This window comes from Erythrolamprus reginae, unplaced genomic scaffold (genome assembly GCF_031021105.1).
Source record: "Erythrolamprus reginae isolate rEryReg1 unplaced genomic scaffold, rEryReg1.hap1 H_65, whole genome shotgun sequence".
Taxonomy (NCBI): Eukaryota; Metazoa; Chordata; class Lepidosauria; order Squamata; family Dipsadidae; genus Erythrolamprus; species Erythrolamprus reginae.
In genome coordinates, this window is record NW_027248523.1 from 17,248 (window position 1) to 35,225 (window position 17,978).

A 17,978-nucleotide genomic window follows, 5' to 3' on the forward strand; every position below is an offset into this window, starting at 1 on the left:
CCCTCTCTCCTCCTCTCTCAATCTCTCCCTCCCTGTCAATCTCTCTCTCCCTCCCTCCCTTTCTCTCTCTCCCTCCTTCCCTCTCCCTCCCTCTCTCAATCCCACTCCCTTCCTCTTCCCTTCTCAATCTCTCCTCCCTCCCTCTCCCCCTCTCTCAATCCCTCCCTCCTTCCCTCTCCCTCCCTCTCTCAATTTCTCCCTCCCTCCTTCCCTCTCCCTCCCTCAATCTCTCTCCTTCTTTCTCCATCTCCCTTCCTCCCTCTCTCCCCACTCTCAATCTCTTCCTCCTCTCCCTCCTTCCCTCCCTCCCTCCTTCCCTCTCCCTCTCTCTCTCCCCCTCTCTCAATCTCTCCCTCCCTCCTTCCCTCTCTATCTCTCTCCTCCACTCTCCCTCTCCCTTCCTCCCTCTCTCCCCACTCTCAATCTCTTCCTCCCTCTCTCTCCTTCCCTCCCTCCCTCTCTCCCTCCTTCTCTCTCCCTCCCTCTCTCCCCCTCTCTCAATCCCTCCCTCCCTCTCTCAATATCTCCCTCTCCCTCTCTCTTGTCTCTCCGACTGTCCTCGAATCCGCAGCCGCGGAATGAAAAGGGAAGAGGCCGGAGGAGGAGGAGGAGGGGAGGATGAAAGAAGAAAGGAGGAAGCGAATTCGGGGAGGGGAGGCGGGGGAGGAGGGGGAGGAGGCCGCGCCAGCTTCGGGGCTGCGCTTTCTCTCTCTTACTCTCCCGGTAGCCCTTCAGCCAATGTCTTTATCAGTGACGTGTGGGCGAACCGCCGCCTCCGCTTATTTAACACCCACCCGAGGCGGGGACGTCTCTCTCTCTCTCTCTCCTGCCCACCAACGCGCCAGCCGCCGCCGCATTCACCGGGGCTGCAAACGGAGGGGAAGGAGGGGGGCTCCCCGCTGCACCTGCCGGCGCCCCCCACCTCACGCCCCCTACCCCGCATTATCACCCCCAACCTCCGGCCAAACCCAACCGGGTCCAGCTGGGCTGCAGCCGCTTCAGCGCTGCACGACTAAGCTTTGCCAAGGAAGGATTTTTGCAAAGGGGGAACGGCGTAGGGAGGGGGGGGGCTCATTCCCTTTGTCCCCCTACTCCCCCCTTTTTTGCATTCGGGTTTGGGGGTCACCTGGGCGGCTCCGGGCTGCCCCTAAAAAAAGGAGGGGGGACACACGCGCGCCAAGATTTACAGCTTTCCGGAGAGCCCCAAAGAGAAGGAATTGCAACCGCAAAGCTTTGGTTTTTTCCCCCTTTTCTTTCCTTTTTTTTTCTCCCCCGGCTCGGGGGGGGGGAGTTGAAATTTTTGCTTCTCCGCCGCTCCTCCCTCTCCTCCTCCTGCCTCCCTCCCCTTTTTCCTAGCTGTCAAGCGGCGGCTCTCGCGCTCCAACCTTCCCAGCTGCTGCAGACTCTCCGGGAAAAAGGGCTCCGAGGAGAAAGAGAGCGAGGCGGGCCGGCGAGACGAAGCGCCGCCGGAGGTGTCTCTCCAAACCGGGCCGCAAAAGAAGAAGCTTCTCCGGGTTGAAGCGCCTCTCCCTTCGTGCCGGGAGGCAGGAAAGCGCCGGCGGCACCCTTTTGGGCCAGGAAGGCTCAGGCACGAAGCTCCTCCGGCCAACCCGTCTGGCCGGTTCTAGGGGCGGCCCGGTACCGAACGCCTAACCGCTTCTTGGAGAGGCCTGGCGCTCCGGTAAGAAGTCGGGGAAGGGGCGCAGAACTGCCGCAGCTGCTTTGACCTCCCGCGAATTAAAGCCACCCCGTCCCGGGTCGCTCCGAAGACTTTCTTCGTCTTCTGCCTCCTCTCTCTCTTTTTGGCTTGCTCTTGACTTCCTCAGCACCAAAGGCGATCCATGCCGCGTTGGCTAACCGGGGAGCGGCGGCGTCCAGTTTGGAAAGGCTCGCCTCGTTGATCCAGCTGGCTGGCTGGCTGGCTTGGGCGGGCGTGTTTGGCTCAAGAGCCCTTTCCTTCCTTCCTTCCTTCCTTCCTTCCTTCCTTCCTTCCTTCCTTCCTCTCTTCCTTCCTTCCCTCCTTCTTTCCTTCCCTCCTTCCTTCCTTCCTTTTCAAAATCAGTCTTCCTTCCTGCCTCTCTTCGATTTGTTTTGGTGTGTTTTTTCCGGGCCAAAACCTGGAGGACCTTTGGTGGGGGAAAAAAAAGCGGCGGCCGAAGAAGGGAGATTGAATCAGATTGATTCGGGGAGGGGATTGATTCAGGCCTTTCTCGCGAGATGGACGGAACGTGGCAGCCGGGGGGAGAGAGGACTGGATTGTGAAGAAAAGAAGGAGAGAAAGGAGGAGGAGGCGAGAGAAAGAACCGACGTTGCTTCTTCTCTCCCCGAGAAAAATAATCCCCCGCCGGCCTTGCTTCTCCCGCTCCCGGAGCTGAATTGAGACACCTCCCCACCTCCGGTCCTTGCATTGGGGGGGACCCCCTCCCCGTTGCCCCCCCTCCACTCAGGAGCCATGAAGCTCATCCTGGTGCGCAAATTCCGCGTCCTCATCCTGCTGGTGTTCCTGGTGGCCTGCACTCTGCACATCCTCATCGACCTCTTGCCCAAGCTGGAGAAGCGAGCCGCGGGCTCCGGAGCCGAGGCGAGTCCGGGATGCTCTTGCTCTCACGTGGCGGCGGCGGCGGTAGCAGCAGCCCAACCGGGGTCTTCTTTGGAACCGGAGCCTCCCCCTCCGCCGGCTGAAGAGGAGCCGGGCAGAGCCCAAGCCGGCGCCTCGGAGGCTGCGGCGGCGGCGGCTGCGGCGGGCTGGCCTAGTAAGCACACGCTGCGCCTCTTGCAGGATTTCAGCAGCGAGCCCAGCTCCAACCTCACCTCGCGCTCCGGAGAGAAAGCGCCGGGCCGAGCCGCCAACGCCGAGCGCAATGGAGAGGCGCCTCCGTCGCGCGCCTTCAGCACCGGGGCTCTCCACGCCAAAGGGAAAAGCAGGGCGGGCGGCCACGAGCCCCACTCGCCGCCTTTGCTGCCGGTTTACCGGGAGGAGGAAGAGGAGGAGGAAGGAGCCGCGGCGGAGGAGGCGGCGGGGAAGCCCCCGGGCACCGGCTCCCGCCTGGCCGCGCTCTTCGCCCACCCGCTTTACCAGTTGGCCGTGCCGCCGCTGAACGACGCAGACCTCTTGTTCAACGTCAACAGCGACATCCGATTTAACCCCAAGGCGGCGGAGAACCCCGAGTGGTGAGTGTGTGTGTGTGTGAAAGAGAGTGTGTATATACACTGCTCAAAAATGAATAAATAAAGGGAACACTTAAAAAACAGAAATTAATAATAATGATGATGATGATAATAATAATGATAATAATAATAATAATAACAATGACAACAAGAATAATAGTACTAGTAGTAACAATAACAATAATAACAACAACAACAACAATAATAATAATAATAATAATAATTATTATTATTATTATTATTATTTATTAGATTTGTATGCTGCCCCTCTCCAGAGACTCGGGCCGGCTCACAACAACATAGACAGTGTACAAATCCAATTTTAAAAGTACAATTTAAAACCCTTATAATAAAATAATCACACAATCCAATCAAACCATACACCAATCTTGACAATTAGGCTGTGTGTTAATTTCCCCATGCCTGGCGGCAAAGATGAGTTTTTAATAACTTACGAAAGGCAAGGAGGGTGGGGGCAGTCCTAATCTCTGGGGGGAGTTGGTTCCAGAGGGCCAGGGCCGCCACAGAGAAGGCTCTTCCCCTGGGTCCCGCCAGACGACATTGTTTTGTTGACGGGACCCGGAGAAGGCCAACTCTGTGGGACTTAATCGGCCACTGGGATTCGTGCGGCAGAAGGCGGTCTCGGAGATAATCTGGTTCGATGCCATGTAGGGCTTTATAGATCATAACCAACACTTTGAATTGTGACCGGAAATTGATCGGCAGCCAGTGCAGGCCGTGGAGTGTTGATGAGACATGGGCATATCGGGGGAGGCCCAATAATTTAATAATAATAATTTATTAGACTTGTATGCGGCTCAAAACAACAATAAACAATGCAATACCAATCTAATGCTAACCTATAGCTAAAACCCCACTATAATTAAGACAATCAAAATTACACAAATTACATCCAAGTAAATCAAACTTCTGTGAAATCAAACTGTCCCTTTAGGAAGGAACACTGATTGACAGTCCATGTCACATGCTGTTGTGCAAATGGAATAGTTGTGCAGATGAAATATTCAATGAGAATATTTCATTCATTCAGATGTAGGATGTGTTCTTTGAGTGTCCCCTTTATATATTTATTTTGAGCAGTATATATACACTGCTCAAAAAAATAAACAGAGCACTTAAACAACACAATATAACTCCAAGTAAATCAAATTTCTGTGAAATCAAACTGTCCCCTTAGGAAGCAACACTGACTGACAGCCAATTTCACCTACTTTTGTGCACGTTCAACTTAGTACAGAACAAAGTATTCAATGAGAATATTTCATTCATTCAGATATCGGATGTGTTCTTTGAGTGTTCCCTTTATTTTTTTTTATGTTTCCCCTTATGTTTTTGAGCAGTATATATACTGGGTACAGTTCTGGTCATGGCACCTCAAGGAGGATATAATGGAACTGGAAAAGGTGCAAAAAAGGGCAACAAGAATGATCAAGGGAATGGAGCCCCTCCCTTATGATACCAGGTTCCAACGCCTTGGTCCCTTCAGCCTTGAACGAGATGACTTGATTGAAGGCTACGAAATCAGACACCGGATAGAAAAGGTGGATAGAGAAAAAACCTTTTCTCTATCACACAATACTAGGACAAGGGTGCCCTCCCTAAAGCTCATAGGTAAGAAAGTGAGGACAAATGAAGGGAAATATTTCTTCACCCAGAGAGTCCTTGGTTGATGGAATTCCCTTCCAGAAGAGGTCCTGACAGCTGTCAGCCTGGAGAGCTTCAAGGCAGGATTAGACAGATTCATGGATGCCAAGTGTATAGCTGGTTATTGAAAGGGATGTTTAAATGCTGCCTTTATGCTGCTTGAGGCAGGGAGGATTCCCTTGGGTACCGTTTGTTGGGGGTCAAGGGAAAGGGAGGGTTTGGCCTTCTCTGCTCAAGATCCCCATGGACAATTGATGGGCCACTGTGTGACACAGAATCCTGGACTCAATGGGCTTTGGCTCGATTCAGCACGGCTCTTCTTATGTTCTTATATGTTTGGGAAGCAGAGATAAGATTTGGGGGGAAAGGAAGAACAAGGGTGATGGTGGGAGGTTTAGCTTTGCAACATGGACTTGGCATCCCCTGCTTGGCATCGGCCATTCCCACAACCAGCTAAACCCCGGTGGGAAGTTTGTAGGGTTTGCATAAGCCAGAGTAGAAAATCCAGCTGTTATTGGGTGGCGGAGCAGATTATAGGGTTCTTTTTCCTTCCTCCCGAGTTGTTTGTGTGTCTTCAGATGTTGTCTTGAGAATGTAAAAATCTTGGGGGTCCTCCCATGAGGCTCTACAAGATGAGCTAGCTGGCCATGCAGACTTTTAATTAATTTATTTCATTTAATTCGACTTCTGTGCCGCCCAATCCCGAAGGACTCAGGGTGGCTCGCAATGCTATAAAATTATAAATACAACAAAAAGAAGTCAAATGTACAGTCTGAAACTATAAACTATAAACCCCTAATCTAGAGTGATGTCTCCTGCACCATCAGGGGTTGGACTAGATCAGTGTTTCCCAACCTTGGCAACTTGAAGATATCTGGACTTCAACTCCCAGAATTCCCCAGCCAGCATTCGCTGGCTGGGGAATTCTGGGAGTTGAAGTCCAGATATCTTCAAGTTGCCAAGGTTGGGAAACACTGGACTAGATGACCTGAAAGGTCCCTTCCAACTGTACCAATAAATAAATAAAACCCATCGTTAAAATTATCCAATCAGCATACATGCATACCATTCATACAATTTGGCCATGAGAGCAGTCAATTCTTTTTTTTTTAACGTCTTATTTTAGTTTTCAATTCCAATAAAAAAGAAAAACACCAATCACGTGCAGATCGTTACCCGTTTCAAATTCAATTTGTATAAGTCCTCTGTCTAATTTGATTACATTCATCAATAAGAAGAAAAATAGAAAAGGAGATACGTTTTATATTATTCAACGTTATATTTGTGTACATTGTTTATTATCATCTACGTTTGTGTGATTCTCTTAGGGTTTCTTTGGGTTATTCTATTATGGATCCCGTTGTACTATTTATCCCATGGTTTGTTTGTTTCGTCGACTTTCATGTCAGTTCACCCCAGGCCTGCCGGCAAAACCAGGTCTTTGTGGCCTTATGGAAGGCCAGTAGGGTGGGAGCAGTATGGACCTCAGTGGATGGGGTGGAGTTGGTTCCATAGGGCCGGAATGGGCACTTAGACAAGAATGGCTTGTGTCCGTCAAGATGGATGATGTTGGGTGTGAAGCCAAGACATGTGCTTTGATCTGCCCAGGTTTACTGTCTCAACACAAACCGGGGTCTCCTTGCCTTGTTCCGATCCCAAATTGTATTGGATCTGTCCCTAGACATCTGGGATCCTGCACAAACCCAACCTCGACAAATGTTTATAAGTGCCCTAGTTATGGCCAGGGTTGATGCCTGCAATGAATTCATAAATAAATGGGAAAACCACTAGGGAAAGCAAGTAGAATGCTTGGCTGCATAGCTAGAGGTATAACAAGCAGGAAGATGGAGATTGTGATCCCGCTGGTGAGACCCCATTTGGAATACTGCGTTCAGTTCTGGAGACCTCACCTACAAAAAGATATGGATAAAATGAAAGAGGTCCAAAGACGGGCTACAAAAATGGTGGAAGGTCTGAAGCATAAAACTTATCAGGAAAGACTTCATTAACTCAATCTGTTATAGTCTGGAGGACAGAAGGGAAAGGAGAGACATGATCGAAACGTTTAAGTATGTTAACGGGTTAAATAAGGTTCGGGAGGGAAGTGTTTTTAATAGGAAAGTGAACATAAGAACAAGGGGACACAATCTGAAGTTAGTTGGGGGAAAGATCAGAAGCAACATGACAAAATATTATTTTACCGAAAGGGTAGTAGATGCTTGGAACAAACTTCCAGCAGACGTGGTTGGTAAATCCACAGGAACTGAATTTAAACATGCCCGGGATAAACATAGATCCATCCTAAGATAAAAAACAGGAAATAAGGGGTGTATATAAATGCAGTAGTGTGCCTTTCGTCCCCTGTCCAATTGTCTTTCCTTTATCTCATATATCATATATATTTTCTTCCTTTCATATATCTTCTCCTCTATTTTTACATATTATCTTTATATATGTTACTTCATGTCTATTCTCTTCCATATGTATTGTGTATTGGACAAATGATTAAATAAATAAAATAAATAAAATAGTATAAGGGCAGACTAGATGGACCATGAGGTCTTTTCTGCCGTCAATCTTCTATGTTTCTATAAGGCAAAATATTTAATTCCTAGAAGAGGTTAAAACAGATGGTGAGTCCTTTCTTATCCTAGTCTTTCTCTAAACCTTCTACCCCAAAAGCAGGAATTTAAAAAAGTAATTTTTTTTTTTAGCCCATCCCAGGTTCTTCGTTATGATCTGGTTGTGGTTGTATAATCTCCACCTCACCTTTTCTAAAAATACTAGCCGCTCATTAAATGACCACGGTTTTTTTATAACAGGATCTGATTGACGTCATCTTCCAAGATAAAAGGGACGTTGAGGGAGAGAGAGAGAGAGGAAAAAAATTCAGCATTTATGACTTTTCTTATTTTCTCCCAAAACGTCCCTAAAAACATCAGCGTGGCCCTGATCTGAAGCTATAATCAACGAACTTGACTTCTTAAAAAAAAAATATCTGATGAGTTTCTGGAGCAACGTTTGACTTGGCTTCAACTCAACCTGCTGAGATAGGTTGGGTTTTGCCGTGCTGCTATGTGAATCCAGCCTTTTGTGACTTGTAAACCATGCTTCTGGTGTTGTCTGAACTCAGCCAGCTGTGGTTTGTTCAAACGTGGCCGAACAATCTGTGGTCCTATTAAAACCAGGCCAGGGTAGTTTATTTATTTTATTTATTTATTTATTGGATTTGTATGCCGCCCCTCTCTGTAGACTCGGGGCGGCTAACAACAGTGACAAAAACAGAATGTAAAAATCCAATATTACAACAGTTTAAAACCCTTGTTATAAAACCAATCATACATACAAACATACCATGCATAAAGTTGTAAAGGCCTAGGGGGAAAGATTATCTTAATTCCCCCATGCCTGACGGCAGAGGTGGGTTTTGAGAAGCTTATGAAAGGCAAGGAGGGTGGGGGCTATTCTAATCTCTGGGGGGAGTTGGTTCCAGAGGGTCGGGGCCGCGACAGAGAAGGCTCTTCCCCTGGGCCCCGCCAACCGACATTGTTTAGATGACGGGACCCGGAGAAGGCCCACTCTGTGGGACCTAACTGTTCGCTGGGATTCGTGCAGCAGAAGGTGGTCCCGGAGATATTCTGGTCCGGTGCCATGAAGGGCTTTATAGGTCATAACCAACACTTTGAATTGTGACCAGAAACTGATCGGCAACCAATGCAGACTGCGGAGTGTTGGTGTGACATGGGCATATTTAGGGAAGCCCATGATTGCTCTCGCAGCTGCATTCTGCACGATCTGAAGTTTCCGAACACTTTTCAAAGATAGCCCCATGTAGAGAGCGTTACAGTAGTCGAGCCTCGAGGTGATGAGGGCATGAGTGACTGTGAGCAGTGACTCCCGGTCCAAATAGGGCCGCAACGGGTGCACCAGGCGAACCTGGGCAAACGCCCCCCTCGCCACAGCTGAAAGATGTTTCTCTAATGTGAGCTGTGGATCGAGGAGGACGCCCAAGTTGCGGACCCCCTCTGAGGGGGTCAATAACTCCCCCCCCCAGGGTAATGGATGGACAGATGGAATTATCCTTGGGAGGCAAAACCCACAGCCACTCCATCTTATCAGGGTTGAGTTTGAGTCTGTTGACACCCATCCAGACCCCAACAGCCTCCAGGCACCGGCACATCACTTCCACTGCTTCACTGACTGGACAAGGGGTGGAGATGTAAAGCTGGGTATCATCTGCATATTGATGATACATAGGCCATATGGCAGACCTTAGCTAAGCTTGGAAATCTGTGGTCCTGTTAAAACCAGGCCAGGGTAGTTGTCTACATAGGCCATATGGCAGGCCTTAGCTTGGAAAAGAAATCAGGGTTCGATAGTCTTAATAGATAAAATTCTTTCTTGGCCAAGTACTATTGGACACACAAGTAATTTGTCTTGGTGCATATGCTCACAGTGTACATAAAAGAAAAAGATACATTTGTCAAGAATTATTAGGTGTACAACACTTAATGATTGTCATAGGGGTCGAATAAGCAATCAGGAAACAATCAATATTAATAAAAATCTTAAGAATACAAGCAACATGCTACAGTCATAAGTGGGAGGAAATGGGTGATAGGAATGATGAGAATAATTCCAGGATGGAACCACTAGGAAGTCTCTAGCCTCTAAACTAGACTAGAAGATTGAAAATCATTTTTAAATCGTTCTTTTAATTGATTTAAACACCAAGAATTTGCAAAAAATCTTTCAATTCAAGACACAACAAACCTCTGAGGCTAAGATTGTTTTATTAAGCTTTTCATGGTGCATACATACAGTACATTAACATTTAGAAAAACTTCCGAAGTGGCTGCAAAAATACTGTCTTCAAAAGAAAATACAGTTTCTCTATGTCATAAAACCCTCCTAGTACAGTCCATAAACTTAATAGCAAAATGTGACTTCCAAATACATCTTGCAATCAAGGCATCATCATCAGGTTTAAGGTCTTTCTACCTTGCTACAGGTGTAGGATGAAGATGTAAGTGAACATAGGATTGTTGGATTCTTCTTAAAATGAATATAAAGCTGAGTGGATTTTGCAATTCGTGGGAAAAAATAATTTCTTGGTATTGGCAATACTACTACTACCACCACCACCAATAATAATAATAATAATAATAATAATAATAATAATAATAATACATGGCCATTGAAACTACATGGCTATGGCTATGAATAAAACATGTAACAGTGGGGCACTTAGTACCATGCCCAAGAGTTTTACAAAACACATAGAAACATGGAAACATAGAAGATTGACAACAGAATAAGACCTCATGGTCCATCTAGTCTGCCCTTATCCTATTTCCTGTATTTTATCTTAGGATGGATCTATGTTTATCCCAGGCATGTTAAATTCAGTTACTGCGGATTTACCAACCACGTCTGCTGGAAGTTTGTTCCAAGCATCTACTACTCTTTCAGTAAAATAATATTTTCTCATGTTGCTTCTGATCTTTCCCCCAACTAACCTCAGATTGTGCCTCCTTGTTCTTGTGTTCACTTTCCTATTAAAAACACTTCCGAACCTTATTTAACCCATTGACATGCTTAAATGTTTCGGTCATGTCCCCGCTTTTCCTTCTGTCCTCCAGACTATACAGACTGAGTTCATGAAGTCTTTCCTGATAGGTTTTATGCTTCAGACCTTCCACCATTTTTGTAGCCCATCTTTGGACCTGTTCAATTTTGTCAATATCTTTTTGTAGGTGAGGTCTCCGGAACTGAACACAGTATTCCAAATGGGGTCTCACCAGCGCTCTGTACAGTGGGGTCACAATCTCCCTCTTCCTGCTTGTTATACCACTAGCTATGCAGCCAAGCATTCTACTTGTTTTCCCTAGTGATTTTCCCATTTATTTTTGAATCCATTGCAGGCATCAACCCTGGCCATTTATTTGTTTGTTTGTTTGTTTATTTATTTATTAGATTTGTATGCCGCCCCTCTCCAAAGACTTGGGGCCGCTAACAACAATAAAAAAGACAATGTAAACAAATCTAATATTAAAAATAATCTAAAAAACCCCAATTTAAGAAACCAATCATACAAACAAGCATACCATGTATAAATTCTATAAGCCTAGGGGGAAGGGAAAAAATTTCAATTCCCCCATGCCTGACGACAGAGGTGGGTTTTGAGGAGCTTACGAAAGGCAAGGAGGGTGGGGGCAACTGATATCTGGGGGGAGCTGGTTCCAGAGGGTTGGGGCCGCCACAGAGAAGGCTCGTCTCCTGGGTCCCACCAAATGACATTGTTTAGTCGACGGGACCCGAAGAAGGCCAACTCTGTGGGACCTAACCGATCGCTGGGATTCGTGCGGCAGAAGGCGGTCCCATACCTGTGACCTCTTGCAGAGTTGTCCATCTTGAAGTCTGGACACAAAAATTGACTTGCATATTTCCATTTATGGATGGGGGGGGGATTTTCAGGTGTTTTTGGATTCAAAGTCATCTCTGGTGCGATTGTCCATCCAAGGCTGCCCCCTTCCTTCAATAATATTAACAGCAACAGGAGTGTATATCTCAATTTCTCCTTCTTGCTGGGGGCCAGTCGACTCTTATTATTTGTGAATGGAAATGCCTAGCTTGCCCTTTGAATCTCAGCAGAGCAGCCTGCAAAACATTAAGATCTCGGCGTTTGCAAGATTTCAACACTTTTTCCTCCCCAACTGCAGGGGAACCAAAAAGAGAACAAGAGTCAAAGAAAGAATGCTTTCCACGATTTCTGTCTTGGCCCACAAGGTTCATTCAGTCATAAACATGGAGAATATTTTACTCTTGGTTAACCAACCAAGCTGTTCTTTTTCGAGGCTGTTTTGTTTTTTCGTTCCAATGTCTGAAATATGTATTAACTTTGGTAAGGAGTGAAATAAATCTTAGTGGAAAGAGAAATGCCCTTTAAAAAAAAACTAGTCCAACTTCATGCTAGTTATCCCAACCAACCCACTAGGCTAGGCTAGGCTAGGCTAGAATGGAATGGAATGGAATGGAATGGAACGGAACGGAACTGGAACGGAACAGAACAGAACAGAACAATGGAGTAGAATAGAGTAGAGTAGAATAGAATAGAAACAGAACAGAATAGAATAGAGACTAGACTAGAGTAGAGTAGAATAGAATAGAACACAGCACAACAGAACAATGGAATGGAGTAGAGTAGAATAGGATAAGATAGAATAGGATAGAACAGAATAGAACACAACACAACACAACAGAACAATGGAACGGAATGGAGTAGAGTAGAATAGAGTAGAATAGAGTAGAGTAGAATAGAATAGAATAGAATAGAATAGAATAGTTGGAAGGGACCTTAGAGGTCTTTTAGTCCAACCCCCTCCTTAGGCAGGAATACCTACACCATTTCAGACAAATTAATCTCTTCTTAAGAAATCCCAGTGTTGGATCATTCACAACTTCTGGAGGCAAGCTGTTCCTCTGATCAATTGTTCTGACTGTCAGGAAATTTCTCCTTAGTTCTAAGTTGCTTCTCTCCTTGATTAGTTTCCACCCATTGCTTCTTGTTCTACCCTCAAGTGCTTTGGAGAACAGGTTGACTCCTTCTTCTTTGTGGCAACCTCTGAGATATTGGAAGACTGCTATCATGTCTCCCCTTTCATTAAAATAGCCAGGCCCAGTTCCTGCAATTGTTCTCTATGTTTTAGCCTCCAGTCCCCTAATCGCTTTGGTTGCTCTTCTCTGCAATCCTTCTAAAGCGAGGCTCCTCAAACTTAGCAACTTTAAGACTGGTGGACTTCAATTTCCAGAATTCTGCAAGTTGAAGTCCACCAGTCTTAAAGTAACCAAGTTTAAAGACCTCTGTTCTAGAGTATCAGCGTCTTCTTTTTTTTACATCGTGGCAGCTAAAAAACCGAAATATATTTCTCTTGGTCTTTTCTTCCAAGCTTGGACCCACCAACGTTGTTTGATGATGGATAGGTCTCATGTTCTTCACTAGGATGGAAATGAAGTGGGCGGGTCAGTGACTCAAAAGTTCCGTCTTATGAAAAGGTCTTTCAGAAAATAGGCCAAAGATAACTTCCTGATTCCATCACTTCCTAAAAAGGGGAAAGATGTCTGCTTAAAAAAATAATTAACACCACCACCACCCCATTTCACAGACATAATGACGGTGGCTACCTATTGTTGTGGTTAGCTCTGGCCCAGCTCCTGCCCCAAGGACTGTGGATGTGGGGGAGACATCCACATGCTGCAGGCCTGTTTTGCCCCCCCCCCCCGGTGGAATCTGCTGATGAAGGCTCCTCTGACCAAGAAGACATGAGTGACAGGGAGGAGGAGAGTGGGGCAGACAGTTCAGAAGGAGATCAATTATCTAGCTCCTCCTTGGATTCAGAACAAGAGTTAATGATACAGCCACGCATGCGGAGAGCGATGCCTAGGCAGCAACAACTGAGAGATTATTATCAAAGAAAATGAGGCCACCTGTGGTTGGGTGGGGCTGTGGTCATTAGTGAGGCTGCTATAAATAGCAGCCTGTGGGTTTGGCCATTATGGAGGATTATCTGATCGTTGTGTTTCGTGACTGCTTTACTGACTTTGACCTTTTGTGTGCTGATTTTTCCCCGCTTTGAAACTAAACCAGAGCAAAGTGTGTTTCACTTTGTAAAGAAGAAGGACTGTGAATTGCCTCCCAGCTGCAAGCTAAGTATCTCAGAACTGATAAGGGACTTGTACAAATTACCAGTTTGTTAGGAGACGAGTGCTCTTTGCTATACCAAAAGAGGGCTTAGGTTAAGTGAATTTTCATTATAAAGAACATTGTTTTGAATTTTCAAACGTGTGTGTGTCTGAAATTTGTACCTGTGAATTTTGGGGAGGAGTCTACCAGAGAGCCCGACAAAACACCTATTGAAGAAAGCTCCCTGATTTTAGCTGGTGGTACAGGAGAAGGAATGGTCCAGCTTGTAAGATACTTCCTTCACACTGGCGATCCTGCAAGGGCATCTGGCCATTAAACACTCAGTTCCATTCAGTCGCTCGGAATCCACGCCTCAAAGAAGCATGGGGTCATTAAAAAGGAGTGGACTTGGGGTTGCAAGTCCAGGATTAATTATACTGATAAACTTGGGTTTTTTAGCTTCTGGCAATTCCAATTCCAGTTCTGTTCTGCCAGGCTCTATGGTATGAGTCTCCCGAAAATTCAAGGGTAAAAATTTCAGACACACACACACTTGAAAATTCAAAAACAAAGTTCTTTATCACAAAATTCAAAAGAAACAAAGCACCGTTTTTGTATTGCAAAGAGCACTCGTCCCAAAACAACCTGGTAGTCTGTGCAATCCCCTTAATCAGTCTTTAAGTATTTAGCTAGCAGCTGTGAAGAAACATCACAGCCCTTCTTCTTCCACCAAGTGAAACACACACACTTTGCTCTGCTTTGGTTTCAAAGTCGTGAAAAATCAACAAACAAAGCCTGGAAACAGCAAGGCACGGTCCTGAAGAAACAACGATCAGATAATCTTCCACAACGGCCAAACCAGCACGCTGCTATTTATATCAGCAGCTCTAATTGCTGGAGCCCCACCCAAACACAGGTGGCCTCTCTTATCTCCTGTAATATTTCCTCAATTGGTCTCTTCTACGCATAATTCTGCGCCTGCGTGGGTCTAACACTTCCTCATCCAAATCGATCGAAGATAATGGAGATTGGCTTCCTGGGCTGTGTGCCAAGCCCCCCTCTTCCAAGTCACCCCCACCTTCTTCTTCGTCCGAGGAAACTGCACTACCTGACTCTGTCGGCAATAAAAAAGGCCTATGACATGTTGATGTTTCCCCTGCATCCACCTCCACATTCCTTGGGTTAGGAGCTGGGCCAGAGCCAACCACAACAAGTTCAATGCTCTCTTTCTCTATTTTTTTTCCTCTCTCTCTGTCCTGAAATATTGGAAGGCAGAAATATTGCAACCCCAAAGGGAGAGTTCTTGCCCGTGTTTCCTCTGAAGTAATTTCTAAACAAGCAGGAAGAGGGAGATTGTGATCCCGCTGTATAGAGTGCTGGTGAGACCCCATTTGGAATACTGTGTCTAGTTCTGGAGACCTCACCTACAAAAAGATATGGATCAAATTGAAGGGGTCCAAAGACAGGCTACAAAAATGGTGGAAGGTCTGAAGCATCAAACATATGAGGAAAGACCTCATGAACTCAATCTGTATAGTCTGGAGGACAGAAGGAAAAGGGGGGACGTGATCGAAACATTTAAATACGTTAAAGAGTTAAATAAGGTTCAGGAGGGAAGTGTTTTTAATAGGAAAGTGAGAGAAAGAGACAGATGGACAAGGAAAGAAGGATACGAACGGAAGGAAGGAAGGGAGGGTGGGATGGAGGGAAGAAGGGAGGGAAGAAGAAGAAAGAAAGAAAGGAAAAGAAAGAAGAAAGGGTGTGGATGAATGGAGGGAGGGATGGAAGAAGGAAGGAGGGAAAGAAAGAAGAGAGGGAGGGAAGGAGGAAGGAAGGAAAAAGAAGAAGAAAGGGGGTGGATGAGTGGAGGGAGGGATGGAGGAAGGAATGAAGGAAGGAAAGAAAGAAAGGAGGAATTTAAAAAGAGGTGGATGAATGGAGGGAGGGAGGGATAGAGGAAGGAAGGAATGATCGAAACATTTAAATATGTTCAAGGGTTAAATAAGGTTCAGGAGGGAAGTGTTTTTAATAGGAAAGTGAACACAAGAACAAGGGGACACAATCTGAAGTTAGTTTGGGGGAAAGATCAAAAGCAACATGAGTAAATATTATTTCACTGAAAGAGTAGTAGATGCTTGGAACAAACTTCCAGCAGACGTGGTTGGTAAATCCACAGGAACTGAATTTAAACATGCCTGAGATAAACATATATCCATTGTAAAATACAAGAAATAGTATAAGGGCAGACTAGACGGACCAGGAGGTCTTTTCCTGCCATCAATCTTCTATGTTTCTATGTTTAGTCTCAGAAGAAAGCGTTGAAAAAATACACAGAGTCCATCCTTATTGTTTACCAATTCAGGCAAAATTCGTCGCCACCTTGAGATCGTAGTAGCTGCTGGGCTGCGGCATGGGAGCTTGAAAATAGGACACCGACCGTAATACCGGTGGAGGTGGTGGTTTTTCTGTTTCATTTTAGAGGCTCCTAATAATCATATGTAAATGGCTTAGCAGTCGTCGTGTCTGTTGGAGACCTATCCATCATCCTGTATTTATAGGCAGCTGGTCTGATAAAACTGGATAGAAGATGAAGTCTCGTGGATTTATGGGTGGCCTGGTGGATTTTTTCCCCCCAGTTTCCCTTTAACTTCGGAGAACAAAATTGTATTTTGGTGGCTGCTTTCTTGGGGCTGTGGTGGATACGTTCCTTCGGGTTTATCTTGATTCATGATGACATCACCTTGGCAAGAGGTTCAGAAGAGAAGTTTTTTTTTCTCCCCGTCTTCCCAGGGATGAGAGAAGACGAAGATTGGTCCCTAATCCACCAGATGGCTTTCTGCTTAAGGCAGGGTTAGAATTTGGGTCTCCCTCGTCTTAATCCGGCGTCTGTAACCACTAGAGTAACTGGTTCTCGTTTCCCAAGGCCACATCCTTCAATAATAAATGTTCAAATGAATGGGGCCAGCAGGATTTACAGATAGTCCTTGGCTTATGAGCATTTGGGCTGGAATTTGCATTAATGAACAAGGTGGTTATTAAGTGAGGGAAGGGAGGGAGGAGGGAAGGAAAGAAAGAAGGAAGAGAGGAGAGGGATGAAGAGAGGAAGGAAGAAAAGGGGGAGGGAGGGATGAGGGAAGAAAGGGAGGAAGGGAGGAAGAGATAGAGACGATGGAGAAAAGGAAGGGAGCGATGAAGGGTAGGGAGGAAGGAAGGAAGGAAGGAAGGAATGGGAGAGGGAGGGGGGGGCGTTTGCCCAGGTTCGCCTGGTGCACCAGTTGTGGCCCTATTTGGACCGGGAGTCACTGCTCACAGTCACTCATGCCCTCATCACCTCGAGGCTCGACTACTGTAATGCTCTCTACATGGGGCTACCTTTGAAAAGTATTCGGAAACTTCAGCTATCGTGGGTTTTCCTAAATATGCCCATGTCACACCAACACTCTGCAGACTGCATTGGTTGCCGATCAGTTTCCGGTCACAATTCAAAGTGTTGGTTATGACCTATAAAGCCCTTCATGGCACCAGACCAGAATACCTCCAGGACCACCTTCTGCCGCACGAATCCCAGCGACCGGTTAGGTCCCACAGAGTTGGCCTTCTCCGGGTCCCATCAACTAAACAATGTCGTTTGGCGGGACCCAGGGGAAGAGCCTTCTCTGTGGTGGCCCTGACCCTTTGGAACCAACTCCCCCCAGATATCAGAGTTGCCCCCACCCTCCTAGTCTTTCGTAAGCTCCTTAAAACCCACCTCTGTCGTCAGGCATGGGGGAATTGATACTTTCCCTTCCCCCTAGGCTTATAAAATTTATGCATTGTATGTCAGTATGTATGATTGGTTTCTAAATTGGTTTTTTTTTTAAATTAACTGAAATATTAGATTTGTTTACATTGTATTATTATTGCTGTGAGCCTCCCCAAGTCTACGGAGAGGGGCGGCATACAAATCTGATAGATAAATAAATAAATAAATAAATAAACAAACAAACAAACAAACAAACAAACAAACAAACAATAAATAAATAAATAAAGTAAGTAAGTAAGTAAGTAAGTAAGTAAGTAAGTGGGAAGGGAGGAAGGGATGAAGGGAGAAAGGGAGGTAGAGATTACAGAAGAAAGAAAGGGAGAGAGAAGGAAGAAGGAATGGAAAGGGGAGGAAGAAAAGAAGCAAGGGAGGAAGATGAAGGAAGAAAGGAAGGTGAAGGAAGAAAAGAAGAGGGGGAGGAAGGAAGGGAGGGAGGGAGGGAGGAAGGAAGGAAAGTGGCCACACCAACGAGGAACAGACAAAATGCTAAAGAGTCCTTCCTGAAGCCCCCCAGGCTTATATTCTTATCATTAAGTCCCTTTTCGGAGGCAAATCACCTCCAAATAGCAGAAAAAGAAAGCCGCAAGAGATTAATGTTTAGCTTCCTTCCCTGTCAAAGAGCTTCTTGGAAGAAAAGACAGCTGGACTGGATAATTCATG

The 17,978-nt window shown here is 45.9% G+C and overlaps 1 protein-coding gene across 1 annotated transcript in view; it reads left to right on the top strand.

The window, feature by feature from the left end:
• The first annotated feature begins 861 nt into the window (after positions 1–861).
• Positions 862–17,978, top strand: part of LOC139155810 (extracellular serine/threonine protein kinase FAM20C-like) — a 79,213-nt gene continuing 62,096 nt past the window's right edge. The window contains exon 1 of the mRNA XM_070731097.1: positions 862–3,171. Coding sequence (XP_070587198.1) covers positions 2,453–3,171 — 719 coding nt within the window. The 5' untranslated portion in view covers positions 862–2,452. The remainder of the gene's footprint in view (positions 3,172–17,978) is intronic.